This window comes from Nycticebus coucang, chromosome 21 (genome assembly GCF_027406575.1).
Source record: "Nycticebus coucang isolate mNycCou1 chromosome 21, mNycCou1.pri, whole genome shotgun sequence".
NCBI classification, from domain to species: Eukaryota; Metazoa; Chordata; class Mammalia; order Primates; family Lorisidae; genus Nycticebus; species Nycticebus coucang.
Genome location: NC_069800.1, coordinates 67559808 through 67586642, shown reverse-complemented (window position 1 = coordinate 67586642; position 26835 = coordinate 67559808). Strand labels below are relative to the sequence as shown.

General features: G+C 50.4%; 1 protein-coding gene across 5 annotated transcripts in view; it reads right to left on the bottom strand.

The window, feature by feature from the left end:
* Nucleotides 1-8948: 8948 nt before the first annotated feature.
* The window catches only part of MYT1 (myelin transcription factor 1), a 70576-nt gene continuing 52689 nt past the window's right edge, over nucleotides 8949-26835 (bottom strand). For 3 of the 5 annotated variants that reach the window (XM_053574880.1, XM_053574883.1, XM_053574884.1), the window contains exons 14-23: nucleotides 26009-26163; nucleotides 24937-24999; nucleotides 24753-24821; nucleotides 20574-20636; nucleotides 20091-20174; nucleotides 15773-15994; nucleotides 13996-14087; nucleotides 13256-13395; nucleotides 11464-11607; nucleotides 8949-11097 (exon numbers count right to left, since the gene is read on the bottom strand). In XM_053574880.1, coding sequence (XP_053430855.1) covers nucleotides 10957-11097; nucleotides 11464-11607; nucleotides 13256-13395; nucleotides 13996-14087; nucleotides 15773-15994; nucleotides 20091-20174; nucleotides 20574-20636; nucleotides 24753-24821; nucleotides 24937-24999; nucleotides 26009-26163 — 1173 coding nt within the window. In that variant the 3' untranslated portion in view covers nucleotides 8949-10956. The remainder of the gene's footprint in view (nucleotides 11098-11463; nucleotides 11608-13255; nucleotides 13396-13995; nucleotides 14088-15772; nucleotides 15995-20090; nucleotides 20175-20573; nucleotides 20637-24752; nucleotides 24822-24936; nucleotides 25000-26008; nucleotides 26164-26835) is intronic. The other 2 variants (XM_053574881.1, XM_053574882.1) reach the window with 2 other exon arrangements.

The following is a 26835-nucleotide window of genomic DNA, read 5'->3' as shown; positions in this document are numbered from 1 at the left end:
TCTACCACCCTGTCCTCTGGGTGATCTTTGCAGTCCAGTGGAAAGGGAAGACCTCATGCTCTCTCTGTGTACTTGACCTCACAGATACTTACCCACAGATGCATGGACACTGGTCAGCTTTGTCAGAGCCGTTGGGGGTTGGGGGAAGCATTCTTAAGGAATAGGTTACACCTGGGTGATGTCTCACCGCCTCTGGCCATTTTGTGCAATGAGCCAATGAGGCTCAGGGCTGTGTAGCTGGGGACACGGCCAATGACAAGATATCACCACAAGATGTCGCCACTGCAAGGCTGCTGGAGTGGGGGCTGGGGGGGGGGAGGGTGGGGGGTGGGGGACAAACCATGTGGTTGAAAGGAGAGAAAGCAGTTCTTCCTCCTTTTAAACCGGTAGCCAGAGAATGAAATTAACCACTCAGTTTTCAGAGGGCATACCAAGAATGCTGCTATTCACACCACACAGGTGACAGCAGTTTGATGTTGATCTGAAAATACTGATCAATTCAAATCTATTAGCGTTCATGAAATGGTTCGGAAGGATTCTAAAAAATAATTTCTCATCTGAAACAAACCACTCTGGTTTAAGTGTACATAGGGAAGGGGTCTGTGATGGTCAATTTCAGGTCAGCTTGGCTAGGTAAATGTATATAGGAGATATATATGTATGTATTTGTGTGAATATACATATGTATATATACATTCAGTAGAACCTAGATAGTTGACGACCTCCCTACATTGACCACCTCCTTAAGTTGACCTAATTTTCATAGAACAGACATGCACCACATACACTCAATGGAAGACTGACCTCTGTATATTGACCACCTCTGTAAGTTGTACCTTAACCACTTGGATTGTGGCACAATATTTATTTGCCCTTCATACCTTGATCAGTTAAGTCCACTCTGCACCAAGGGATAGAAGGTATGGGCTTTTCTCCTTAGAAGCCTTATTTTTTTCTTTAGTATAAAGTCTTTTTTCACGTTTTATTATCACCACATGTTGGATTAGCCCTAACATCCTATAGTTTATCACGTGTTGCGGAAGATTTTTTTTCAATAGTGAAGGACTGTCCTGAATTGTAGGTACATCCTGCAATTACTAAAAAAAATTACAGTTACTCAAGACACGATGGACCAATAGAAAGAATTCAAAGAACTGACATTGAAGGAAAGCATTGATCTACTTTCTCTAGAAAGCAGCAGAGAGAGAGAGCAGAACATTTTGGTGTTAGCAAGATCATAATCAGCAACATCCAAAAATGTAAAAATGAGTACTTGGAGAGAAGACAGTGGAGACCTGCAGGGAAAAGGAGAAAACTTCCCTTGGTTAAGTCAATGAAACCACATTAAGGTGGTTCAAACAAATTAGGGCAGTGAATGCCCAAATCTCCAAGCTGATGATCCAAGAAGTTACTTTAAAAATGGCACAGGAGGGCGGCGCCTGTGGCTCAGTGAGTAGGGCACCGGCCCCATATGCCGAGGGTGGCGGGTTCAAACCCAGCCCCGGCCAAACTGCAACAAAAAAAATAGCCGGGCGTTCTGGCGGGCGCCTGTAGTCCCAGCTGCTCGGGAGGCTGAGGCAAGAGAATCGCGGAAGCCCAAGAGTTAGAGGTTGCTGTGAGCTGTGTGACGCCACGGCACTCTACCCCAGGGCGGTACAGTGAGACTCTGTCTCTACAAAAAAAAAAAAAAATGGCACAGGAATTCCGGGTGGCAGATTTCCAAAGATCAAGGAGTTGACTCGAAAAATTTAAACTGTGACATGAGACCTTCCAAAAAGTCTTATGTGGTAAATCCAACAAAGTTCCAGTAGAAATTGTAAAGAGTTCATCAAAAAGTTCCCAGACTCCTCCAAAGGCTTCAAAGATGACATCTTTATCACTAACAAGTGCAGACTCTTTCAAGGCAACACCTAACAGGAACCTCCTCATGAAGGGTGACAAATGTAAGACTGGAAAACTTTTTGAAGAATGTTTCACAGTTCTGCTCTGCTCTAGTTCAACCTGAGGGAAAATAAAGCACTTAGTGATTGGTGAATCAGCAAAGCCACACACGTTCAAGAATCTGAAGCCAAAAGACCTCCCTGTCACTTGGAGTTCAAACAAATGCACATGGATGACTGGTGCCCTATTTGAGGAATGAGTAAGGGATATGGACCCAGAAATGAAAAAAAAGAAATGGTCTGTTCTACTAACAGTAGACAACTGTCCTGGCCACCCACAAGTGCATCATCTCACAAATATGACACTGAAATTTCTGCCTCCAAACACGACCTCAAATATCCAACCTCTTGACCAAGCCATCATCAAAACATTTAAAATGTCCTACCAAGTCCAGCTTCTGCAGTGTATCATCACCAAAGCACATACCTGTGGCCTACCTGTGGAAGCACCTTCATCTGCTGCATCAGTTAACACTCTAGGTGGTGTCTTCTGAGTCAGTTCTACTTGGAATGAAGTTCAGCCAGAAATGATACAGAAGTGTTGCAAGAAAGTTGTATTTGTCACAACCCAAGAGCATGATGTTTTGGCCCCATCAGACAGCCCATCTCCCATTCATATATCTGAAGAAGATCTTGAAGGTTTTGCTGCAATGAAGGACGAGGTGACAAACTGTAATGAACCTGACCCAGAAGCAATTTTCCAAGTGATATTGACCAAGGTACAGACCAGCATAAAAAGTACATGAAACAGGGGCGGCACCTGTTGCTAAGGAGTAGGGCGCCAGCCCCATATGCCAGAGGTGGCGGGTTCAAACTCAGCCCCAACCAAAAACTGTAAAAAAAAAAAAAAAAGTATATGAAACAGCTGATGAAGTGGAAGCAGCAAGTGAGGATGACACAGAAATTGCAGAGACTCCACAAGAAGAGGGTTTCAGGCATCTGTAATGCAGTTGAAGTCATTTGCTGTGAAAAAGTGTCCAGGTGTGCTGAGTGGTGTAGCCAGCATTGAGCATGCTTTCCCCACTACATTTGTAATAACAGTAAGAGACCAAGAGACCAAGATTGACTTTTTTCTCAGAAATAATGATTAAACCATGAGAATACAGTAACTGTATTGATTTTGTATGATACTGCATGAATGCTTTTACTGTGTTTTGATTATGTATGGTTTCGTATGATATTCTCTAATAAAAGCTCAATAAAAAAGTAAAGTATGTGTTTGTATCAGTACGGTAGGCCTGGTGCCTTATGTTTACCACCTCTGTATGTTGACCAGTTTGTTATAGTCCCTTGGGTGGGCAACTTATGGAAGTTCATGTGTGTGTGTGTTCTGTTTCTCTGGAGATCCTGGTTAATACAAGGTCCTTACAAAGAAGTGATGTCAGACCAGAGCCCAGAGGTTTGTCCATGGGACACCTGAGAAGAAAGTGCCCCAGAGTCTCTGCAATTTCTGCCATATACACTTCTCGATGTGGAACCCGTGGTTCTCAAACATATTGCTGCCATCAGGAGGAACTCAGTGTCCTCCTCCCCCGCACCAGCCCCTCTGCAGCTCCCCACTGCTCTCTTGTGATTTGTGGAAGGGAAGACTCAAAAGGAAAGTACATGTGGGTAGAAGCCTTAGAGAAGGAGAGGCTGGACCAGAAATTTCTGAACAGACCTGTGGGTGCAGACAGGAGTCTCAGGTGATGCCTCTAGGCCTGCTGGCAGTTGTCAGACATCAGGCAGCTGACAATCCACCAGCAGCAGACCTCAGAGCCAAGAGTGGTGCTGGCATAGAAGATGCGGTGGACCCCCTGAAGTTTCTGAGGTGGTGGGTGATCTGGGGCTTCGGTGAGCCCCTACAGACTAGCTTTAGGTGGCAGGCATGGCTGCCAGGCACAGGGAGAGGCACCTAGTTGCCAGGTCTCTGGAGAGACCAGCTCCAAATCAGCTCCTCCTGGGCAGCCCAGCACTGAGATCTGGGTGAGGAAATGCTATGTGGAGGCTCATTGCCCTGTCCCAGGGCCCATCCAGATGTCCCTAGCAACTCAAGGTCAGCCCTGGACTGCCCCTCCATTTACTCAAGAGCATGTGCTATTTCCCTGCAGCAACACAACCCTCTCTGCACCCTGAGCATTTAGGGCCAGTGTGATGAGATCCTTGTCTCAGGGATCTTGGGCAGCAGAAAACAAATCAGCAAGCTCCCTCCACTGCTCAAAATCCCCCAGCATTTTTCATCTCACTCAGAGTCAGAGTCTGGCCATGACTGAACCCCATTGCCCTCATTTCTCATCTCTGCCCACTGCCTTGTATCCTTTCCCCTCATACCAGGATCCCTGCTCCTGTGTCAGACACCCATGGAGGTGGCCCTCTCCTCCCTCAGGTTGAGTGCAAACTCCCTTCTGAGGAGTATCCCTGAACACCCTCATGCCCCCGTTCCCTTCCAGATTTCTCTGTTGCTCTTTTCACCAAATATCTAAATTCTCCAGAAATGGCTAAAGCAACTGCCTCCATTTCGAGAGGTCTTCAGGGCCTCCAGCCAGTCCCACCTGTCCTGGGGAATAGTTAGTGTCTTAGGAGGCAATGGTGTCCACTTGGCCTCCCTGGCCTCCTCTCCAGGCACCCTGCCTGGTGACCCTGTGGCTCCCAGCTATCTGGAGGTTGGGCCAACATAGCTGTGTGCCATGACTCTCCTTTCCCTGCCCAGGCAGTGCCTTCCTGGTGCCTTCAGTCACTCCCACTGGATGAGAGACCATGACAGCCCCTTCCCCTCCCATCTGCAGATGCCCCTGCATATGGCTGCTTTGTGAGGATCCAGCTGGGCTGACACCTACTTCTCCTCCTGGGGTGAGAGACCCCCGAGGGCCACTGCAGGCAGCATGATGGCACCTAAGGCACCAACCCTGGGGTCAGGAGCCTTCAGGCATGTCTAGCTGCACAGCCAGCCCCTGTCCGGCACTGAGCAGCCTTCTAGACCTCCTTGGGCCTTGGTTTCATCATCTATATGATGGTACAGGTGGCAAAGAGGCAGAAAGCACCTGTAAATATTAAAAGGGCTCGGGATTAGGCTCAGTAACTGTCAGCGTGAGATTCTCCTATGCCTGCTCAGAGCTGAGCCAGGTAGGACTCTGTGTGAAGTAGCCGGTGGTAATCAAACCTTCTGAGTTTGGTGCCTGAAAGGATCTCCGATTACCAACCTGTGGTTGAGGGTTCAAAGCAGTGACCCAGGGGATGCGGTGAAACTTGCAAGCACTTCTGCTTGGTCGTTATAGGCAGCAAGGTGGGTCTCAGAGAGCCTCCACCATCTTTAGTCATAAACATAACCAAGTTTGTCTTTTGCTATTTTGACAACTTACAGAGAGAGCTGTGACAGCATTAAAGACAAGAAAAACACTTTTGACAATACGTGAAAGAAATAGGTGAAAAGGTGTCTATTTTAGCAGAGGACAGGAGTGGCCTGTGAGGGTGCTCAGCAGTGCTGGGAAGGCAGCTGCACTTTGCTCTCCACCTCTGCTCCTGGGCACATGGGGAGCAAGGCTGCACAGACTCCCCTTGCCCTCCTGCAAAGTCTCTCACCCTGGAGAGGTGGGTGCTCAGGGATGGCTCCACAGGGCTGGGATTGTCCCACCTCCTTCCAACTAAGGGGACTCTGGGGGGGGATCTCAATCCCTGCCCTGGCCCACAAAGCTGCCAGGGGAGTGACCAGCCCCCAGGCGCTAGAGCCAGCCAGAGTAGACACCTCAGCCAAACCATCACATCAGTTACTGGGAGGGTTTCCCTTGAAGCTCAGGAATGTCACTGTAGCACCTAGTGGGAGGGGCCCAGCCTGCACTGCCCTGTACTTCACACGGGGTCCCAAGTAACTCACTATTCTTCCTCCACCTCACACACCAGCTTCTGTCAGGGCCACTCCACAGCTGGCCCCATACATGTGGCACATAGCACCAGGCTGGCACGCCATGGAGCATCAACATCCATGTGCATGTCAGGCAGTTACGGCCCCTCTTCGCAGCCATGAGACCTGCCACTGCATGAATGAAGACCAGGGTCTAGTGCCTTGCTAAGCCCAGGGAGGGCAAGGCTGGAAGCAGTAGTCAGGCTGTTGTGGTCAACTGGGCATGTGTCCTGATGCCTGTGGGACATCCAAGTGGAAATACAGAAGGTTCCAGAGCAGGCGTCCTCAAACTTTTTAAACAGGGGGCCCGTTCACTATCCCTCAGACAGTTGGAGGGCCGGACTATAGTTTAAAAAAAAAAAAAACTATGAACAAATTACTATGCACACTGCGCATATCTTATTTTGAAGTAAAAAAAACAAAATGGGAACAAATACAATCACACAGCCTCATGTGGCCCGCGGGCCGCAGTTTGAGGACCTCTGTTCTAGAGGAATGCAGGCTTTGGGGGCAGTGTGGAAGTTCTCTGTAAACAGCAGCCACCAACCTTGGGAATGAGGAGAAAGGGCCCGGGTTCTAGGCTGGTGCAGCCCCCAAGGAGCAAGCAGGGGCAGCTGTGGGGTAGGTGGAAATCAGGAAGAAAGGCCAGGAGGGGACAGGCATGTGACAAGAAGGTACAGTGGAGGGAAAGGAGGAAGGAGCCATAGAAGGAGTTAGAAGGGAAGAGGCCAGGCTTCAGAGAAGTCAGCACACACTGAGGCCTACGGAAAGGCAGAATCAAGACAGCATCCAAGGTGGGAGGTGAGGTTGGGATGAAGTGAGGGTTTCAGACTGTCTCAGCCCCTGGGCATGCACCCAGCAGCCTGAGAGCTCAGCTCTGCCAATGGTCAGCTGCCTGGTGTTGGCCCAGGGCACCCACAATAATGGCTAAGGGTGCCCTGGTGTGTTCTACTGTTTCAACGTGATTAACACTTCATTGAAGCAAGGACTGAGGCTCCACTAGAGAAGCCCACCTTCTACCTCCTCCCTTCTACCTCCTGTTTTAAGGATGACAAAAGGAATGGTGCAGAAACTGTAACCCTTGGGGAGCATTAAAGGCCTTGCTTCAAGGGTCACAATTCGATGACAGGAAACCCTTCACACCCATATCTGTATCAGCCACCAACTTCACGAAGACAGAGTGATTAAGGGGACAAAGTATCACCTGAAACTGAGGCTCCACTTACTCATGGGGCAATGTTGATTCAGCACTGAGCTGGCTTCCCATCTGCACAGGGAGACCACCATGTGCTTATCAACTTGGAGCATACACAGCCAAATAAGGAGAGTGGGTACATACCTATATCTTGCCTCTCTCTTAAACCCAGCTAAAATGACAGCTTTTATGGTATGAATTGGCAGGAGCAAAGAGATGGAAGGAAGGCAATAATGCAATTGAGAAGCCAGAAAACTCATAGTCATGAAATAAATGGCCAAGGAGATCCAAAACACTGAATTCTAGCCAAAGGGTAGAAACCTCAGAACCAACACAGCCCACATCCCAGAACCCTCAAGAACTAGCAACACCAGGCTCTGCTGGAGATGGGAGAAGGGCTGAAACAAAGACAATTGGTAGAAAGCATTTCAGGAGCCGATAGAGCCCCCAGAACCCTGCCCTGCCTCTGAGAACCAGGAAAACATCCCCCTCTCTGAATAATTCTTGAGCTTTATTCTCTGGAGAGAGTAACAGAGAGAGAGAGTTTGTAGGCCGGCAGAGAAGTCTTAGCTGCAGTGGAGCGGGGGGTGGGCTCTGGGGCAGCCCCATACCCTAAGTCAGCACTGTAAGAGTGCCTGTCGTGTCTCCTCCACACCCAGCTGGCGACCCAGCATCTTCTCAAGGGGACAAGCTCATGCCATTGTCAGGCTGTGGGGACTGTGGTGATGGCCTGTGCCCCTAGCACAGCTCCCCATCTCCAGCTAACTTTTTTTTTTTTTTCTTTTTAGCAGCCAGATTAGTTTAGCAAAAGCTCTTTCCATCTAACTCTTATGTCCATAGAATAACTTTACCTCAGAATCAATCCTGCTCACACAAAGTCCACACCCCAGCATCTGCCGTGAAGGGGGATAACACCAGGTCACTGGTCTCCCTGTTACCAGTGAGGCTTTAGCAAAGGAGAACCCCAATAGCCCTTCCTCACAGCTGCACAGGCTCTGCCTAATCTGCTAGTATGTGTTGGTATTCTGCAGATGGTCCAGATGTCCCCACTGGGTGTCATGGACCCTGTCTGACCAGAACAGACTCTGGAAGCTAACCCCAGAATGTCCAAGACTTTGTCTATGAATATGAATTCTCTGTTTGCATGTCAGGTGAGAACTCCAGATCTGCATCTAGGGCCAGATTCCCAGGGAAGTCAAAAGTATATTGACAGTTAAGCTTGAAAGCAATAGGAAGCCCCAACTCCAAGCCTCACCCTGAGAGGGCTAGAGTTCCACCTGGCACGAGAGTGTGAGAATGGAAAAGGAGCCACTGCAAGGCCAGAAAGCCAGCATAGGAGCTAAAAAAAAAAAAAAAGAAAAGAAAAGAAAGGATCCTGGAGTCGTGCCTGTCGCTCAAATACTGGAGGTGGTAGGTTCAAACCCGGCCCTGGCCAAAAACTGCAAAAAAAAAAAAAGAAAGAAAGGATCCATTGCCTCATGTAACTAGGAAATTCAGGGGCAGAGTGCCCTCAGCCTGGCTCTGAAAATGTCAGCAGACAGCTCACTCTACCTCCACCTTCCACCTGTCTCCAGATGTCTGAACTCTCTCCTGCTGCAAATGGCTTCCTCCTTGTGGCCGGGAGAGATGGCCTAGGGCAGCCCTCACTCCATCCCCATAGTATAACAACCACACAAGAAGACTTTTTCTAAGAGAAAACCATGGGGAAAATGGCCTGGTCCTATGGGAAGGAGCCAGGTGTGGTGGCTTAGACCTCCTGGAACTACATTTGAGAGGCGGTTTTGAAAGAAGACATTGGCCAGGCCTGCACAGGGTGGGTCCATATGTGGTATCAGAGCAAGGCCAGAATTGTAAGAGGCCCACTCTGATCTGCCCACCAAACACCCCAGGAGGGTGATTGAGCAAGCTGGTCAGGAACAGAGACCACAGCACTGAGTCACCATCAGAGTGGACTTTTATTAGGAAATCACCCTGCAGACACACCTTGAAGTGCTGGGGTTCAACATGTTTCCTGAGGAAGGAGGGTCACAGTATCAAAGCTGTCAGAGGGATGGGCAGTGCAGCCTGGAGTCCGGGCAGTGCCTGAGGCCAACTGCGGCCAGAACCCCTCACAGCAACAGGACTCAGCCATAAGAGACAACACACAAACGGACACGAGAAACACGCCAGAGCACACACATCTGCGCTACGCTTAAATAATAATAAATACAGAATTCCATTTGCTTTTACCTGGGCTTGAAACAAAAGAACCCAAAAGGGAAAAAGAAAAACAAAATGTCTTTCTCTCCATCAGACTAAACAGAAAAATCCCAAATTATCAAAATTCTTCAGTTACAAAATACTTTTTTAAAAATTTCACTATTAAAAGAATAAATAACAAAATATATAAAAAATAACTTGCATCAAAATTATAACTAGAAGCTATAACAATATTTTTGTGGTCTATATTATAATCAAATAGTTATTTTACTTTGATTTCACTTTTTTCCCTCTTATTGTGCCCTGGTGTGGGATCCATTTAAAATAGTATAAAATTAATAAATAAAAATGTTAAATAAATAGCAAATGTTAACATAAGAGGTTGTGAATATAAATACTTACATTTGACAAAATTAAATAATTTACAGAATAAACTAACTACTCTTTAAGTTTTCCAGGAAGTGCAATTTCTCTACTTTTAAATACTAACTTTGAATTGCAGTCACAATTGACTTGGACTCTATTTACACAGTAGAACATTGTGTTTTTAACACATTAAATTAAAATTCACCTTTTTTCACATCTTGTATGAATCTAAAAAGAAGTGAAACCTTGGTATCCTCCAGTTAAGACTTTACCCCTGACCTCAATGATGTCATCCCTGCCTTCATCACACCAGACACAAAGATTAAGCCAGCCACGACCCAGGATATGTGGCAGTTGACAGGCCAGGGGCCTGGGTGAACACACAGAAGCCAGAGGCCCAGCCTGCTGGTCCCTGGGCTTGGAGCCTAGACCCTGGGTCTAAAAGGTTGCAGCCCCTAGAGGGGGCTGTGACCCAAGGCCACACGTGTCTGCACAGGCTTAGGGTACCAGTGGCCCCAGACATGAGGCTGATCTTCAGGTGCATCCCAAGTTTAAATTTCTTTTTTCTTTTTTTTTTGAGACAGAGTCTCATTTTTTGCCCTTGGTAGAGTGCTGTAGCGTCACAGCTCACAGCAACTTCAAACACTTGGGCTCAAGTGATTCTCTTGTCTCAGCTTCCCAAGTAGCTGGGACTACAGGCGCCCACCACAGCTATTTTTAGAGACAAGGTCTTGCTCTGGCTCAGGCTCCAAGTTTAAATTTCTTGAACTAACTGTGGGCTACAATGCTTGTGAGTATCTGGAGTGGTCATCTGGAAGGCCTACGCATCACTTTCCCTCTGGAACAGACCCTTGTTCCACCCCTAACACAAAACTAAATTGAACAAAAACAGAAAACACACATGCCACAGACCTCCTCACTAAGCACTGATACACTGCCCCAGGCGCATTCTCCAGGCTGAGACTCCACACTCACACCAGCCGCCCTACGCCACACCCGCCCTAGGCTACAGCTGCCCTTCCAGCCTTGACAGACAAAGGAATACTGTGGTTGCAAACTCCAAAACTTCCCTGAGAACCTTGTCCATGAGCTTCCACTGGAGACTTTGAGCTGCTCTTCAGATTTCTTCCAGAAAACAAAAATAAATCACTTTGTAATACTTCAGTGACCCCATACCCTTTTGTGGAGGAGGTCATGGCTCCAAGCCTGGTGGGGGCTTCGTGGGAGACACTGATTTCCAGGCACCCTTTTGGGTGAACCACCCTAGGTTGCGCTGTGCTGCAAATGATAAGTCACTGTGAATTGGGGATCCCCACCACACGGGCAGGGCGTAGGAGGTGGTGACAAGTTGGCGGGGGTGCTCCTCAAGGAGGCATGGCCTAGACCTGGATGCCCCTCACAGCCTGCTTGATGCTCTCCAGGAGGGCCTTGTTCTCAGGGTTCTGGTAGCACTCCTGGTTGGAGTACATGTCAGTGAGGGTGCTCACGTAGGCATCAAAATTCTGTTCACATATTGGCTCCTAGAAAACAGAACCAGGTTAGCAAGCCCTGTCCTTCTGTGTCCCCACATGACCCGAGAAGAGCTCATGCCAGCCAGGACAGTGCTGTCTCCACCACCCTCGTGCAGAAACAGTGGGCGTTTCTCTCTGCAGCAATTCTAGCAATAGGCTCTCTGTTGTTGGAACCACTGTTTTGTTTGGGATTCGTAACTGGTTCGGGAAGGCTAGAGCAACCATGGCTAAACACTGGTCTGTACCATTCAGAGTACAGAGAATCTCCACAAATGGTGAGGACGCTCCCCACAGAGCCCAGAGGTGGTCAGGTGAGAGATACCCTAACCCTCCCCCAGCTCAGCTGTGGCACCTGCAGAGCCATGCGCTTCCTACCATGTGCGGAAGGCGGATATTGGCGAGACTTTGGATGAGGGCCTGGCTTAGGCCGGACAGCTCCAGAAAAAGGGCTTCATTCTGCTCCTCAATGAGCTTGTTCTCCTCTTCGATGCTCCTCAGGTTCTTCTCCATGGAGGAGATCTGTGCCAGAGAGAGACTCGAGGTGTCTGGAGGAGAGGCAGGGACACTGCCTTCCTGTGGGGATCCTGCCTGCAGGTGAGGAGCTGGCGGCGCCAGCGTCCTAGATGCAGAAGGGAAAGGCAAGGGCTTTCTGGAGACAGCCTGACCCAGAGGGAAGCCAGGGAGGGGTGTGGTGACTGAGCAGGGGACTGTAGTGGCATAGCTCTCTGGCCCTGTCCATCCTGCAGGGTGAGGCAAGAGCACAAACCCCACAGCACCCCAGTCTTGAGCTCAGATCCCGCCAGCTGTGTTCTTCACTTCTCTATGCTTCCTGTTCTTACCTGTAAGGTAGGAATAACACACCCACCTTGTGGGGTGTTGGACTGCCCCTGTGTTTTCCCCTCACTAAAAAAGCTGACAAACAGCCTCTCCAAGGCCTCACAAGCAGTCTTCTCAGGCCAAGCACAGGCAAGTCTTCTCACTTTCCCACCCTGGTCATGAACCTGCCCAAGGTCATGCTGGCCCTGCCCCAGCCTGACTGTCCACCTTTAAGGAGCCTCAGGAGCAGAGGCTAAGAGCCCAAGAAGACCATCTGTATGGCATACAAGTGCAGGGCCAAGCACCCTCCTGGGGGACTGTGGACAGGTCAAGCCCTCTTCGGTCAGTGAATAGCAAGCAGGGCACTTTAAAAAGGAGTAGTGGCAGAGAAGGACCTGCTTTCTGTTCACCTTTATCTTTCCAGAGAGGGCAGCCCTCGCCAAACTCTGTCAAAAGGACAGGGCCTCTGAGTCCTTACAAAGGGATTCCAGTGAAAGGTAGTGATCTGTCTTTTAAAAGATTGGTTTTGAAAAATAATGAAAAAACAGAGGTGTTGCCCTAAGGACACTGACACTGATAAGGCCTCTGTGGACGTTGAGAAGGGAAGGAATAGGGAACACAGGTGCAACCCCCACAGTGCTACATCTCTACACCCAAGAGACATCACTAGGAGACGTACACAGTTCTCTGAACCTGGGGATGCTGTACCACATGTGCATGACAGAGTGGACACCTTCCTAGGGTCTATGGGGTGCTGTTTTTATGCAGGCGGTCAAGTGACAAGTGGCCAGCATTAACCTGGTTCCCAGCTATGAAAAGAGCAGAGCAGCAAAACGTGTAGGGTGGGAACGTGTCTTGTGTCTGCTGTAGCCTGGGGCAGAGGGCAGGCTCAAAGATTTGCCAAGTCACTCGGCTGGTATGTGGCTGTGCTGCGGGCAGAGCCCAGCTCCAGGCACCACAGTAACAGAACTACCAATACCATCAAGACTAGGAGCCCTAACAGGACCACTGACTCTGATACGACTACTTATACATACTGATGAAACTAATACCAGTAGTCCTACTAATCTTAATGAGACTGGCAAAACTGATAGTGTTACTGACACCAAGCTGGCCACCAGCCCTGGAATGCACCAGCACTAGCAGGCTGCCAGGGCTCACAGTGACTTTACAACCAGCACACATGGGTGGCCAGCATGTCCTGAGTGTTCCTGGTGGACTGATCACAGTGTCCACCAGCTCAGCCCTGACAGCAACCTTGATAGGTGCTGATAGATGCTGCACTGTCCCCAGGACAGACATTTGGGTTGGGAGGGCAAAGAGCCCAGAGGTGGGGGACAGTGCTACCCACCTGGGACTGCAGCTGCACCATGGCAGCCTCCATTTCTGAGTTGGATTCATTCAGGTCTCGGATCTCCTGGTTCAGCTGCTTAATCTCCTCGTCATTCTCCAGCACTGTCCCGGAGAGAAACCCCAGTGGTGGCTCTGGGCCTCAGGCCCAGGCCCGTGTCATATGGGGAGGCCTGCTTTCTAAGTAGAACTAGAAATTCTCAGTGTAATAGAGGACCTGTGCCTGATTTTCAGAACTCATTTCTTTCTGGGGTTTAATACCTCACATTCCACACTGGGAAAATCTTTCTTGAAAACTGAGACTTGAGTATTTGGTGTTTGCTTCCTCAGCTAGGTTGCAGGTGGGAAAGGTTTTAAGTTTCCTTGGGAGGTATTAATTGCTAAGACAAAAATGGAAGTTTCTCCAGATCATGATAAATTTCCTCACCTAAATGGAAGCGAGTCACACTGTCCACAGACTAATTGAAGATAGTTTCTGGTGGAATTAATCCCAGTGGTCACCGAATTCCCAGAGAGCAGGCATGACCACCCAAGGCCCAGGAGTCCAAGACAGGGCATCAAGAGCTTCAGAGCCAAGGTCAGCAGAGCTATCAACTCAGGGTAAGGGATCTTCTTCCACCAAGACTCATTCCAAGAGGGGCTTCATCTCCCTACCCCTTCCTACCAGTACAAAGAGGAGCCAGGCTCTCATGCACCTGGGTCCCCAGTCCCACGCAAGGAAACCCAAGAGGACATTCTTACCGTCACTGGTCTTGAACTTTGAGCTGAGAACCTCTTCCCCTGAGAGTTTTCCCTTCTTTCCAGCAAATGTTGCTCTAGGACAGCCGGACAAACTGTAAGGAGAGGTCCCACATCATTGACCAGGGCAGGGTCCCACACTGTGACCAGGGCAGGGTCACACAGTATGGCTAGCCCAAGGTCATACACCATGATCAGTCCAATGTCATGCTTTATGGGCCAGTTGCATCTCACCAGATGACCCTGAGAGCCTTCCTATGGCCAAATTAACCCCATCACCTCTCTGCACTTCCTGGGGTAAAAGAAGCTTCATCTGGTAAGGGCAGGGGCTGGGAAGGTGACACCCCTGCTACCCTGAATGCTGTTCCCTCTGTGATCTGAGGTGCCCCTGGCTCACTTGTGGCACTTTGTAGCCCTAACCGCCCCTTCAACTAGAAGGCCCTCACAGTGGACCCTGTCCCTGGAAGACCTTTCAGGGTGTGGTTATAATGATGCTCACAGATGGCTCCTTGGATATAGACATTAAAACAGAAATATGCATAATAATGTGTGGATTCTCAGGCACAATTTTACTCACATTATAAATAAAGGTAGACTGAGGCCAGGTGCAATGTCCGTAGGAAGCCTGGGATGTGCCCACCTGGCCCAGGCCCAGCAGCCTCCTCAATGGCCTCTCCTCAGCAGCCTAGGGCTGTGCCAGCCACCCAAGTCATACCTGGCCTCTCTCTTGCACCATCCCAGGGCCCTTTACTCACAGGGCAAGCCAAGTCCTTGCCCGCTGGCATCCTGATAAGATCCAGACTCCAAACTTTCTGCCTCATCTCCTTTCGCCCTCTTCTCCTGGCTCCAGCACCCCTGCAGATCCAGTTCCTCCAAGGTCCAGCCTTTCCCAGGTCCAGTCACTCCACTGAGAGTTTGTCCCCAGATAGCTCAGACAAGTTCCTGCCTCCTCCTCAGAGAGGCCTCCTTGCCCCCTCCCCACTGCCTCTTCCCCAGAGCACTCTCCACCACTCACCTTACCAGGCATTTTATCTATTTACCTATTTACAGGCTGTCTTCCCCACCTACCCAAAATTGCACACCACATGGACCAGGGATGGGTATCCTTCTGTTCTCTGCTCTCTTTCCAGGGCTTGGTACACAGTGGTGTAAATGCTTTGTTAACCGAATGAGTTAATTAATCCTGGAGGATTAGGGTTAGGGTGGAGGGAAAAACCTGTCCAGAGAAGTTGGCAGCTCATTAAGAGAATGTGAGTGTCAGACACACAGCCCTGCTCATGTGTGGCCTCCATGTCCGGCAGAGCACCCAGCCCAGAGACCTCCTGAGGATGTGGGAGGGAGGGTATGAGAGCAGATACATGGTACAAATGCAGCCAACACCATCTTCCAGCACCAACAGAGATTCTTTGGCTTCTCTCCATCAGCTACCCATTTGGCCTGGCCTTGCTCTTTCCTTTCTTTCTTTTCCTTCCTTCCTTTTCTTTCTTTTCTTTCCTTATGTAAGACAAGGTTTTGCTCTGTCACCCCAACTAGAGGGCAGCAGGGTGATCACAGCTCACTGCAGCCTCAAACTACTGGCCTTAAGTGATTCTCTTGCCTCAGCCTCCCATAGGACTGAGATTACAAATAAGAACCATTATGCCCAGCCCTGGCCTTTCCCTTGAGAATTTCTGCTCACACAGAGCCCTTGTCTGGGCTTCCCTCAGAAAGTCTTCCCTCAGCACCAAATCAGGGTCCCTGCTTACTGCACAGAGAGGGCAGGATGAGGGGGTATAGTTACCTTCTGTGGGTAAGGAAGCTCCCATTAGCATGGCCAGAGCCATCACAGCCTGGGGTGGGGCAGGTTGGACCCTCGTTCTTTAGTGACTTCCAAGAGAATGACGAGCCATTGAGGGAACCTTCTTTCTGCCTCCGGGCAGCCAGTGGGCAGCCCGATGCACTTCTGTGAGAGGCATATTTGCCGCTGATGTGACCAAGCCCCACACAGCCTGGAACTGGGCACCTGGGCACAGAAAATCCAGAGGTGAGGACAGAGGCACCAGGGTTGGAAGGAGAAACCCAGAGATCCTCCCAAGACACACACACACAGAGAACCTAACCTTACACACCAAGGGGGGCTCCTGAGTGAGGCAGGGAGGAGAGCCAGAGTTCTGGAGCCTCCAGAAAGAATCTGGGCCTTCCAGGCTAGATGTGACCATGGCAGGGGCCATGCACCTGGGCCTAGAAGCTGGCTCTTATGTCCATACCAAGGCCTTGCTTCTGGGGTCACTTCTGTGCCACTTCAGCAATTTGGAATTACGTTGCCAGCCAAAACCACCCAGAGGCTACTCCTTGGGACCTCACACCAAGCATAGGCCTCGGGAGGCCTGGGGGCATGTGGATCCCAGGAGGATGACAAGAGTCCCCTATGCCACTTGGATACCCCATTATCACTCCTGCCGAAGGCCAGCCTGGGATGGTATTTTCCTTTCCTTTGTTCTGGGTATTCAGGGAAAGGGAGAGAGGCCCTTACAGAAGTAACACAAATATGGAATGATAAAGGCTCCAGGCACAGAGTAGGTCAGAGACAAACAGGATAAAGCAGAGGGCCAAGGGCCATACCCTCACTGGGTGTCTATTCTGCTGCCTTGGGGAGGACTCTGGACCATGATTCAGAGATCTAGGGGATCAGATCACCCACAAAACAACACCTGTCCTGGGACAAGATCTTCAGGCTACAACTTCCAGTCTTTTCTCCAACAAATGAAACTCATCCAAACTACCACCTGTCACATATTCACTGTGTCCTTAATTCCTTGTTGCACAGGATTCCAAGAGGGGACGCCATTGCTCCATTTACAGAGGTCCTGGGGGATACAGCAAAGTCGGGGCAGGAAGCCTTCAGGAGGACAGAGGGCTGTCAGCAGAGGCTCCTGCTGTAGCAGGGCTGTAACAGAGGCTAACTCCCCCCCACACACACTCTTCTCAGAGGCAGCCATTGCAGATGTCTTCTCAGCCACCTTGTCCAGGGCTGTGCTTCCTCTTCTCTCCTCTTCGGTCCTTTCTTACTCATCCTACCCACCCAGCCTTCAGACACTCACAGGAAGTCCACTGGGCCAGTCCAAAGTCATCTCAGCTAGCAGTCCAGAGCAGAGGCCACAGCACTGCCAGGGGCTCTCTTGGAGGCTTTCAGAGGTTCCTATTCAGTATCTTGCCGCCCCCCACCCCCCGCCCAACTTAGAAGCCTCAAAGCTGGGCTAGGCACAGACAAGCTTGAGGTGAGGGCATGGGCCAGGCACCTGCTGAAGTGTGACATCCTGGGATCAAGTGACCAAACGAGAGACAACTCTTTCATCACTCTACACTGTGGAATCTGAACAGAATTTTTTACTCACTTTCTCACAAAACCCTAAGATTCTTCATCAGGAGGAAGTATAGCTAATTGCTGGAATTGTATACTTAGAGACTATTTCAGATATGGTTTCTTTCTCTCAACAGCCGATGTTGGACTTTCAGAGCTGTCAGGGGACATCATGTTGAGATACGAATGGGCACCAAGTTGATATGGTTCCCAAGTTCCATGAGCAAGCTGGTGTTTCCTCACATTTGAGGGGGACATGTGAGAAATGTGGCCAGGACCAGGGACCAAATGTGCCTTTCATTTCAGGTGTCAGTGTGGCCAGGAGCAGGGTGGGCCCCCTCCAGGGGCAATGGGTAAGGCAGAGGAAGCACTCAGCTCCTGACCCCCCTGTTGAAACTTCTACAAACTTTTTCTTTCTCTCTCTCTCTCTCTCTCTCTCATAGAGCCTCACTCTGGCCACAGTGCCCTGGCATCATAACAGCTTACAGCAGCCTCAAACTCCAGGGCTCAAGTGATCCCGCTGACTCCGCCTCTCAACTACAGGCACGTGCCACCATCATGCCCAGCTAGTTTTTCTATTTTTAGTAGAGATGGGGTCTTGCTGTTGCTCAAGCTGGTCTCAAACTCCTGATCTCAAGGGATCCTCCTCCCTTGGCCTCCCAGAGTGCTGGGGTGACAGCCATGAGCCACGGTGCCCGGCCCACCAGCCTGTTATGGCCAATTATAAAGCTGTGGCAAAAAAAGATTTACCACAAAGTGCCAACATGACTTAACCTTAAATGGAGATGTCAGTCTCCAAAACATGGTTCATGCATGTTGATGATATCCCATCCTCAGCAGGACCTGGTGTAAAGTCTTTGCTTCAGTATGCACTTGTTTAACCATGCCATTATAAATACAGCTAAACTTATGGCAGCGGGGAGGCCCTATAACATGGAGGCACCAAGTGGGTGCCCTCCGTCCCCACCATGCCATGGAGCAATTAGGAACTTCATCTATCCTGCAAATGCTGAACTGGTTCTGAAAGTCACAATCTCCACTTGGCTGCAGAACTCTTTTTTTTTGTTTTTTTTTTGAGACAGAGTCTCACTATCTTGCCCTCGGTAGTGTGCCATGGTGTCACAGCTCACAGCAACCTCAAACTCTTGGACTTAAGCAATTCTCTTGCCTCAGCCTACCAAGTAGCTGAGACTACAGGCACCCGCCACAATGCCCAGCTATTTTTTTGTTGTTGTTGTCATTGTTGTTTAGCAAGCCCTGGCCGGGGGTTTTGAACCCACCAGCCCCAGTGCATGTGGCCGGCACCCTAACCACTGAGCTATGAGTGCCGAGCCAGAACTCTTGTTTTTTAAAAGCAAAGTTGAGGAAACATGAGAAAGAGGAAAAACGTTTTTCTCAATTAATTTGAAAAATGCTGATCTTGATTTTAATCATTTGCAAATGCAGTACAATTCACTTATAATACCCCTGCCAGCATCGCACTTACGTGATCACAGGCGAATTCCTGGTTTTTTCAGGGGAAAAACACTTCCTATGCACCCTAGCATTTAGTATGCAGCATTCATAATATTAACAAATCCCTATTTTGCATTGTTAATTTAGCGTTCATTACAGTTTTATTGTAAAAATTAAATAAATAAACAAGCTACAACTTTATTACACCTAAAAGCTGGTGAGGCTGTCCCCTTCTGAAGGATGTGATGCTTGTCATCAGACCACTCCCCTGTGGCCAAGCAGGTATTTGGGCACACCTGAGGGACCAAATCTGGGGCAAAGCTGCTTTTCTGCAGGGGTGAGCTTGACTGCTTTTAGCCCAGCAGATAACACAGTCAGGGCAAACCTATTTCAAGTAGACCTACTAGTCCCTGCCCCAAGCAAGCCAGCCCCAAGGCTCTGAGCATCAAGGCAGCCAGAGCCAGCGCCGTCTCTTCCATGCTCACCTGCCAGAAGACCCACTGCCTGTTTTGCTGGTGTAAGCTCTGAAAACCCCTTGGTTCTGAGCAAATTGGCCAGTGAGTCCCTTTGTATGAGCAGCAGCATAGCATTGCCTCCACCTACAAGTGGGCTGTGCAGGGGCTGAGTTTCCTGCTGGGAGAACAAGCTTACAGCAGTGCAAGCCCCACTTCGTGTGAGAGGGCCACACACAAGCTACCACCCTCGCCACAGAAAGAAGGGCAATAGAGTCTTTTTGCTTCAGAAACTTGAGTCATCTAAGTCTGACGATGTCCTCTCTCTTCCAGTAGTGTCTGGTTCCAAGTTCTGACCATCCTGGGCTCTCTCATTCTACCTGCTCTCTGCAGAGGTGTGTGATGGGTGGATATGCAGGATTCAAAGATCCATAATCTTTCTAACTATCCTCTCTAACTATCCTGGACTTCTATGCCTGACCTTTCCTGACAGATGAAGGTCCTGCAGAGGCCCTGGGGCCACCATGTAGCCCTGAGGCCCATGCCCAGCTGGCCCCCATCACAGGCATCAGGGTGCTCTGCCTCTCCAAGCCCTGTCAAACACTCCAGCCCTAAGAGGCCCAGATGGGCCAGCAAGCATGCCCTGGACAGAACACCCAGGACTCAAACTGCCATAGGTGTCAATGTGCAGGGTATGAGAACTTCCATAAAAGGGAATGTTGGCATCGATCAGTTTGTTAACCAGTTGCATTAGTGAAAAGAGAATCTATAAAGGATTTTTTTTTAATTATAAAACACAGGAAAATCCCAATTCTGCAAAGCAATATAGGAGCCAGCATGACCTGACATACTTCATCAGCTCAGGGTCCTCCTTGTCATCCTTGGTGGGGGCCACCTTTACTCCACTTTTCTTGGCACGAGGGCAGCCTGACAAGCTGGTTTCGAAAAAGGAAAACAGGTCACCTTAGTCCCAGAATGGCAGCTCCTCACACCCACCCATCTCATGGACTCCTCTCCAGTTCTGTGACCCCAGGGCAGGGGGGAGAGAGTGAAGGCAGATCAACTGATCCATCAATTCTAAGGAGCAGTCTCCAGACACCAAGGGTTGGACAGGGCAGTGGAATAGGAAGGAGAAGAGCCCATGACTGCCGACTCCAAGCCTTGTTTTTATCTCACTACAGAGGTTCTGAGGGCAGCAACAATTTAAACTAAAGAGACAGAAATGGGCTCTAGTTGCCAGCAACATAGATGTCTTACTCCGAAATAACACTAGCCCTAACCCTATAACTTTGTCTAAGGAAGAGCTCCCTCCCACCTGAAGGGCCCAGGCTCACCTCCGATGAGAAGCATAGTTCCCTGTTATGTGGCCAGAGCCGTCACAGCCAGGTGTGGGGCACCTGTGAAGGAAAGTAGAGGTGAGACCAGAGCCCGTGAAGAGGACTGGACACGGTCCAGAGAACTGAGACCCCCAGAAGATGACCCCTGGGCATGTCCTCGAGTGTACCCACCCCACTGTGCCCAGACTGGGGTCTTTAGCACTCCTCCACAGAGGAGCACACCAAAGCTGGCCTCTCTTGCCACTGGCAGGTGTCTAATAGGGTGGTCACGGGGCTGCAGTGCTTTGCCCTCAGTTCCCAGAGAGAATCAGAGAGGTTGAGAGGAGAGCGGCTGACTGCTCCTCAACGCCTGTTGGGCACCCAGATACCACACCTGCTGGGTCCACTGCATCCAGAGAGAATGATGAGCTCCCAGCTCAGTCTTCTATAGGGCTAGGCTGGACTAGAAGCATCCAGAACCCATCCGAGCCATGAACGCTCAGAAAGGCAAATGTAACACCTCAGACCAGTTCCTGGATGGGCTGAGAGAGCAGCCACCACAGCTGAGCACACAGCAGCGCTCACTGAGCACCTGCTACATGGCAGACGGTGCTGGCCACTCCAGGCCTGGTGCTTGTGTAGCACGAGTGCAGAATTCACACAGCCAGTGGCTTTTGCATAGTGGCACATGCCAGCAGAAGATGAGGAGAGTAAACACAAAACATGAAAAGCCCAACTTTATACACCCTAAAATGTTTGATGAATATACCACATAATGCAGTTTTTAAAAACTCCACTTTAATATTACAAGTGTGGACTTCTGAAATTATTTCTCCTGAATGTGCCCTGAAGAACAGCAGATGAGGTCCTCCTGGTGTCTGTGGATGCAAGAGCAGCCCCATCCTGGAAGCTAATCTGCCATGTTGACTCCAAGTGAACCCCAGTTCTAGGGAAGCCTCAAATTTATATTTTACCTGATATTGCCTTAAATCAGGTCAACCATGACCATAAATTCTACCCTTAGGCAGAGTCATGAAGCAAGTTGCCTTGTCCTGCCCACGCCTTCCCTGTGGTCAAGAAGCCCTGGGTCTGGGGGTAATGGTGCTGGGATCTACCAACTCATCTCTCCCACATTGCCTGAAAGTTTCTTTCTGAGAAACTGAGTATGTCAGCCTCTTTCTCTGACCTGTCAGCTTCCCCAGACTTTGGATATACCTGCAGAACAGTATTGGAGAGGAGGTGACCTGATCCTGCAGGTGGACTCAGCCTGTCTAGCCAGCTGCTCTGTGCCTTGCACTGAGGAGGCTACAGACAAGGATTTGGTGCTTATGTCTAGACAGCCTACTACAGAGCCCTTACCCGTGGCTCTTAGGCCCCAGTGAAGACCCCTCATTTTCTGTGTTATGACCATGACCTACACTTGTCAGAGTCTCCCACCAATACATGTGGTATCTGGCCTTTGGGAGTAGACAACTTGCTTAAAGGACAGAAGAAGGTACCAGGTACCTAAGTGGGGCCACCTAGGACTCTTCACTAAGACTCAGGTCAATGTCTTTTCTCCAGAGTCACATCCAAGAAAGGACAGTGGTCATGTGCTCAGAGGAGCAAGGGTCCTCCTAGGTGCTCCATGGCCCTGTGGACCCACAGGGTCAGATCCAGGAACTCTGGGCCACCTCCCCACACCTGTTCTAAGCACCTGGTCTGGCAGAAGGAACCGCCAGTGTCTGATCACCAAGCTCCGTCCCTGTGGGCAACCGTCACCCTGTGCAGAGCCTACCACACCCTGGCAGATGAGCCATCATACCCCAACTTCCTACACGTGGAGAGCAAGTGGCCTGAATCAGCTATGTCCTCTCAGCCCTATGTCTCCAGCCCCTGACCACACCAAGCATATGGAATGTAAGAGCAAATACCCTTGGGATTCCCTTAAAACACAGAAAACACATTATCCAAGACTATCACTGCATCCTGGTACAGATAGAAAGGAGGGAGAGCAGGGCACTTTTGCACACACAGCACATGATGGGAGTGGCCTCCTGTCTTCCTAAGCCCACTCCTGCTCTGAGGGAGGAAGGGTGGTGGCCTCCTTGAGAGCTTTAGAGGGAGTCAGGATGCCTCTGCTGTGCCCAGACCTTGCTGAGACTGATGAGGTGTTGGCTTTCACACAAGGAAGACTTTTGTTGCTATTTCTGAAGGATTTTGAGTTGTTGAAGTTCTTCACAGACTCTTGGTCTCAAAAATGCACTACCCATACAGATTATGACTGTACAACTTTATGAATTTTGAACCTTCTAATGTAATTAGCACCCAGATTAAAAAACAGAAGTGTCAAAAAGAAAAAAAAAATGCACTACCCTCCCAGACAACTGTCTCCAGGCCCTTAGCACGCCAAATCCATTTCTCTCAGCCCTGAGCCTCTGCTGCGCACAACTAAAGGATACCACTACGCATGCAGCCACATCTCACGCTCTCAAGCTACTTAGGTCCTCAAATTGGAAACCATGGAAACTGATCATAGAAAAGAAAGCAGAACTGGAAAAGAAAATAGGAAAAGGAACACAAGAAAAGGGCAGAAGGAAAGAGGGAAATAGGCGTCTTTGAAGCTGCGGGACCATTTCAACTCTGGGTTTCTGAGGCCAGACGTGTGAGGCAGAATAAACAATAAGCAAACATTTGAATCTGCAGAGGTGACCTGAGCCTCAGAAAATGTTTGTGGGGAAGTTGCCAGCTTCCAGAAAGAAAAATGAGATGTGAGCCCTGCCCCATCCTTGTCTGTGGGAACAGAAGGGCCACAGCAGTCTCCACAAGGAGACTGAGTCAAGGCTGCCACAGGGCCTCTGGGAGACCTAAACCTTTCTGTCCTTCTCCAGGGCAGCTCAGTTTTCTTCTTCTTCTTCTTTTTTTTTTTTTTTTTTTTTTTTGATACAGAGTCTCACTCTGTCACCCTGGGTGGAGTGCCGTTGCATCATAACTCACAGCAACCTCAAAATCCTGAGCTCAAGCGATCCTCCTGCCTCAACCTCCTGAGTAGCTGGGGCTACAGGTGCCTGCCATCTCATCCAGCTAGTTTTTAGTAGCAACAGGTTCTTGCTCTTGCTCAGGCTGGTCTCTAACTCCTCAGCACAATCAATCACCCGCCTCAGCCTCCCAGAGGGCTGGGGTCACAGGCTGAGCCACCGCACTTGGCAATTTTCTTCATCTTAGAGGCACCAGTGCCTGGCTTCTGTCAGGCCCCAAACAGAATGTGCCAGGGAGCTCTGGCCTGGATTCAGGGACCCCCAACACATAAGCCACAGGTGGGGGGGACAGCCCTGGAGAGGGTGAACTGAGGAGACAAGAGTGGGACCTCAGCATAACTCCAGAATTCAGCTTAGGGTCACACGGGCTATGATGTGAGGTGACAGCCCAATGGAGGGCATGAAAGCCAAAAGCAGCAGCAGTCCCTGACTCCAGCCCCAGAGGGCACTGATGCCTGAAACCCTCTGGGTGCTTCTGCCTCACTGTGCAGGACAGTTAAGCAAGCTAGCTGGGGCCCACAGGCCTGCCCTGCCATGCCTTAGGGGCAGGGAGGTGCTGAAGTGAAGGGTTAAGCCTAGCAAAGAGAAGGCACAAGGGCCATGGAGCAGAACATGTCCGGGAGGCCACCAGGGCCAAGGCAGCAGCAGCTGGAGATCACAGGAGGAAAGAGAGGAAGAGCTTCCTCTCCACCACCAGCACATCTAGATCATTCTGCAGCAGCCATATCACCTACAACTCTCTGAGCCATGGCAAGACTTACGAGCCACAGTCAAGAATGGGCTTTTCCAGAATTTCCAGGGCAAGGAGGAAAGCAGGGGGTTTTCAGGAGAGGCTGGGGGGTGAGGGTTGGGGTGAGAGTAGCAACAGCCCTGCAATAGCCCTGGCCCCAGGGAGGGGCAGATAGCAGTGCTCAGAGCAGGGACCCAGGGAGGGGCAAACAGCAGTGCCCAGAGCAAGGTCCCAGGGAGGGGCAGGCAACAGTGCCCAGAACAGGGGCCCAGCAGCCCCAGCCAAGCAAGATCGGCCCCTCTAGCCCTGCCACTCCATCCCATCCCAGGAGAGTGGGGCCAGCCTGGGATTGGTGCCTGGGAGAGGCCGATTTTGGCAGGAGCCACAAGGAAAGAGAGCGCAAAGCTAGAGTGCTGCCCCAGAGACAGGAGGCCGGGAGCGCAAACATACTTGAGGTCAGCAGAGTGAGCAGCCATGAGGTTTCTGAGGCTCTTGTCAGCAAGAGGGCAACCAGAGAGGCTGAAAGAGAAGAGATGGGACATCAGGGTAAGCCAAAGAGGGGGAGCAGAAGCAGAGAGGAGGAAGACCCACCACGGAGCACCCAGGCCAGGCCAGACTCAAGCAGGGGACAAACCTGCGGTGGGAGGCATAGTTCCCGGTGATGTGGCCACTACCGTCACAGCCTGGGGTGGGACAGCTGGACAAAGGAAACAGAGCATCAGAACAGAACAACACATACCTGCAGGCCTGCCCGGACTGAGTCTGCTGGGGGGTGGCTGGTACCCATTCCTGGCCCACCCAGGGCTAAGCAACAGCTCCTCCACCCTTAGTCCTTGAAGCACGGACTGGAAGTTTCTCCCACATAATTTAACTCAAGAAGGAAAAAGCAGCCAAACTAAAGTAGAGGATAAAGTTGGAATGGCTCTGAAGCATATGTCCTCACATGTGTGCACACATAAACCTATGGAAGTACAGATGGTGAGCTCCTTCCCTTCTCCAGGCCTGGGAGCATCCAAGCCTTCCCTGAAGAAGACATTCTGCCTCAGAGCCAGGACTCAGCCATCCTGGAGGGTGAGGGCCAAGACATGAGGAAATGTGGGGCTCCAAGCAGGGAGAGGAGGTACCCCAGGAATGAACACATGTGCAGCTGGGTCCCCTGTGGTGCAGGTGCCTGTGTAGCTTCTTGGTCTAGGACAGGTGGTTGGCATGGGGTATGATCAGGTGCCTGGCAGCAGCTCTCTCTGTTTCCCCCAGAGGATGAGCTCAGAGGACAGCATTGGGCCCAGCAGGCTACCAGAGCTGAAGATAATGTCCAGACAGGTCAGGCCTTCAGGCACTGAGCCAGGGCAGAAAGGGCCTCAGGGAAAGGGCCTGGCCTCTGGCTGCCCTGAGGCATATTGCAGAGCTCTCTGCTCATTTCTCCTCAGCTCTCACCTATACTGCTCTGTCCTGGTGTGTGAGCTGAGCTAAGGGGCTCTTCCTTCTCTCAGTCACTTTTAGAGAATCATGTTAAAGTCCAGTGTAGCACAGAAATGACAGGAAACCTCAGTTACCTGTGGTGAGTTGCCTGGCTCCAGGAGGTCAGGACAAAGCAGGGAAAGACCTGGACTGAGCTGACCTGGTCATCATGAGTTGGCCGAGGGCTTGTCCCTTCCCAGACAACAGAGGGTCTCCTAGGAACCATGCCAGCACAGACAGGGACTTACGTGAGCAGCTCTTTCTTTATGTCCTTGGAGAGAAACTTCAACTTAAAGTTGGACAGGGTGACTTCCCCCGGGTACTTCCGCTCCTCAAAATTCTCTTCCGACACCTCCTGGTCATCTGCTTCAGAAGAAGCAAAAGAATGGGCTGCTGGCTCTGACTGCAAAAAACCAGCAGGGAGATGTTTTAACCAGCTGGCAGGGAGGCCCGGGCTCCCAACCCGGTGGGCAAGGCAGAGGGACCCTTTAGGACAGTGGCACAGAGTCATTTCCTGGAGTCTCCTGTCTTCTGGGCAAAGAAGGAAGACTTAACTTGGCACAACAGGACACAGGGGCAGCACCCAAGGACTGAGCTCCTCCACACTTCAGCCAGACCCCCTGAGCTACCCCAGAAACAGGGAGGCCTGGCTGTGCTCAGCAAGACAGGATTCATGACCTTAGAGCTTGGACCACCTCACCAAGTAAACACAAGGACCCAGCTCCTTTCACAGCCAGGGACAGTGCTCAACAGACCACAGGCACTAAGTAAGTGCTGCTAGGGGGAAGGTGAGATGCACAGCCACAGCGATAACACATAGCACGGACATCACAGTGACCTTGAGGTCACCTAGCCTGACACCCCCACAATGTGATGCCCTGACCACAGCAGGCACCTAATAAATGCTTCAAACTGAATGCTGGGTCTGGAGGGCATCCATTCACTACACATAGGCACAGCGCAATGGAAGCAGGGCGAGTGAGCACAGGGCCTCCTGCAAGGGGACAGAGGTCCAGGAAGGGTCAGAAAGGCTGATGCTCTGTGGGACGGCTGTCATAGAAGTCGAAATTCCAAT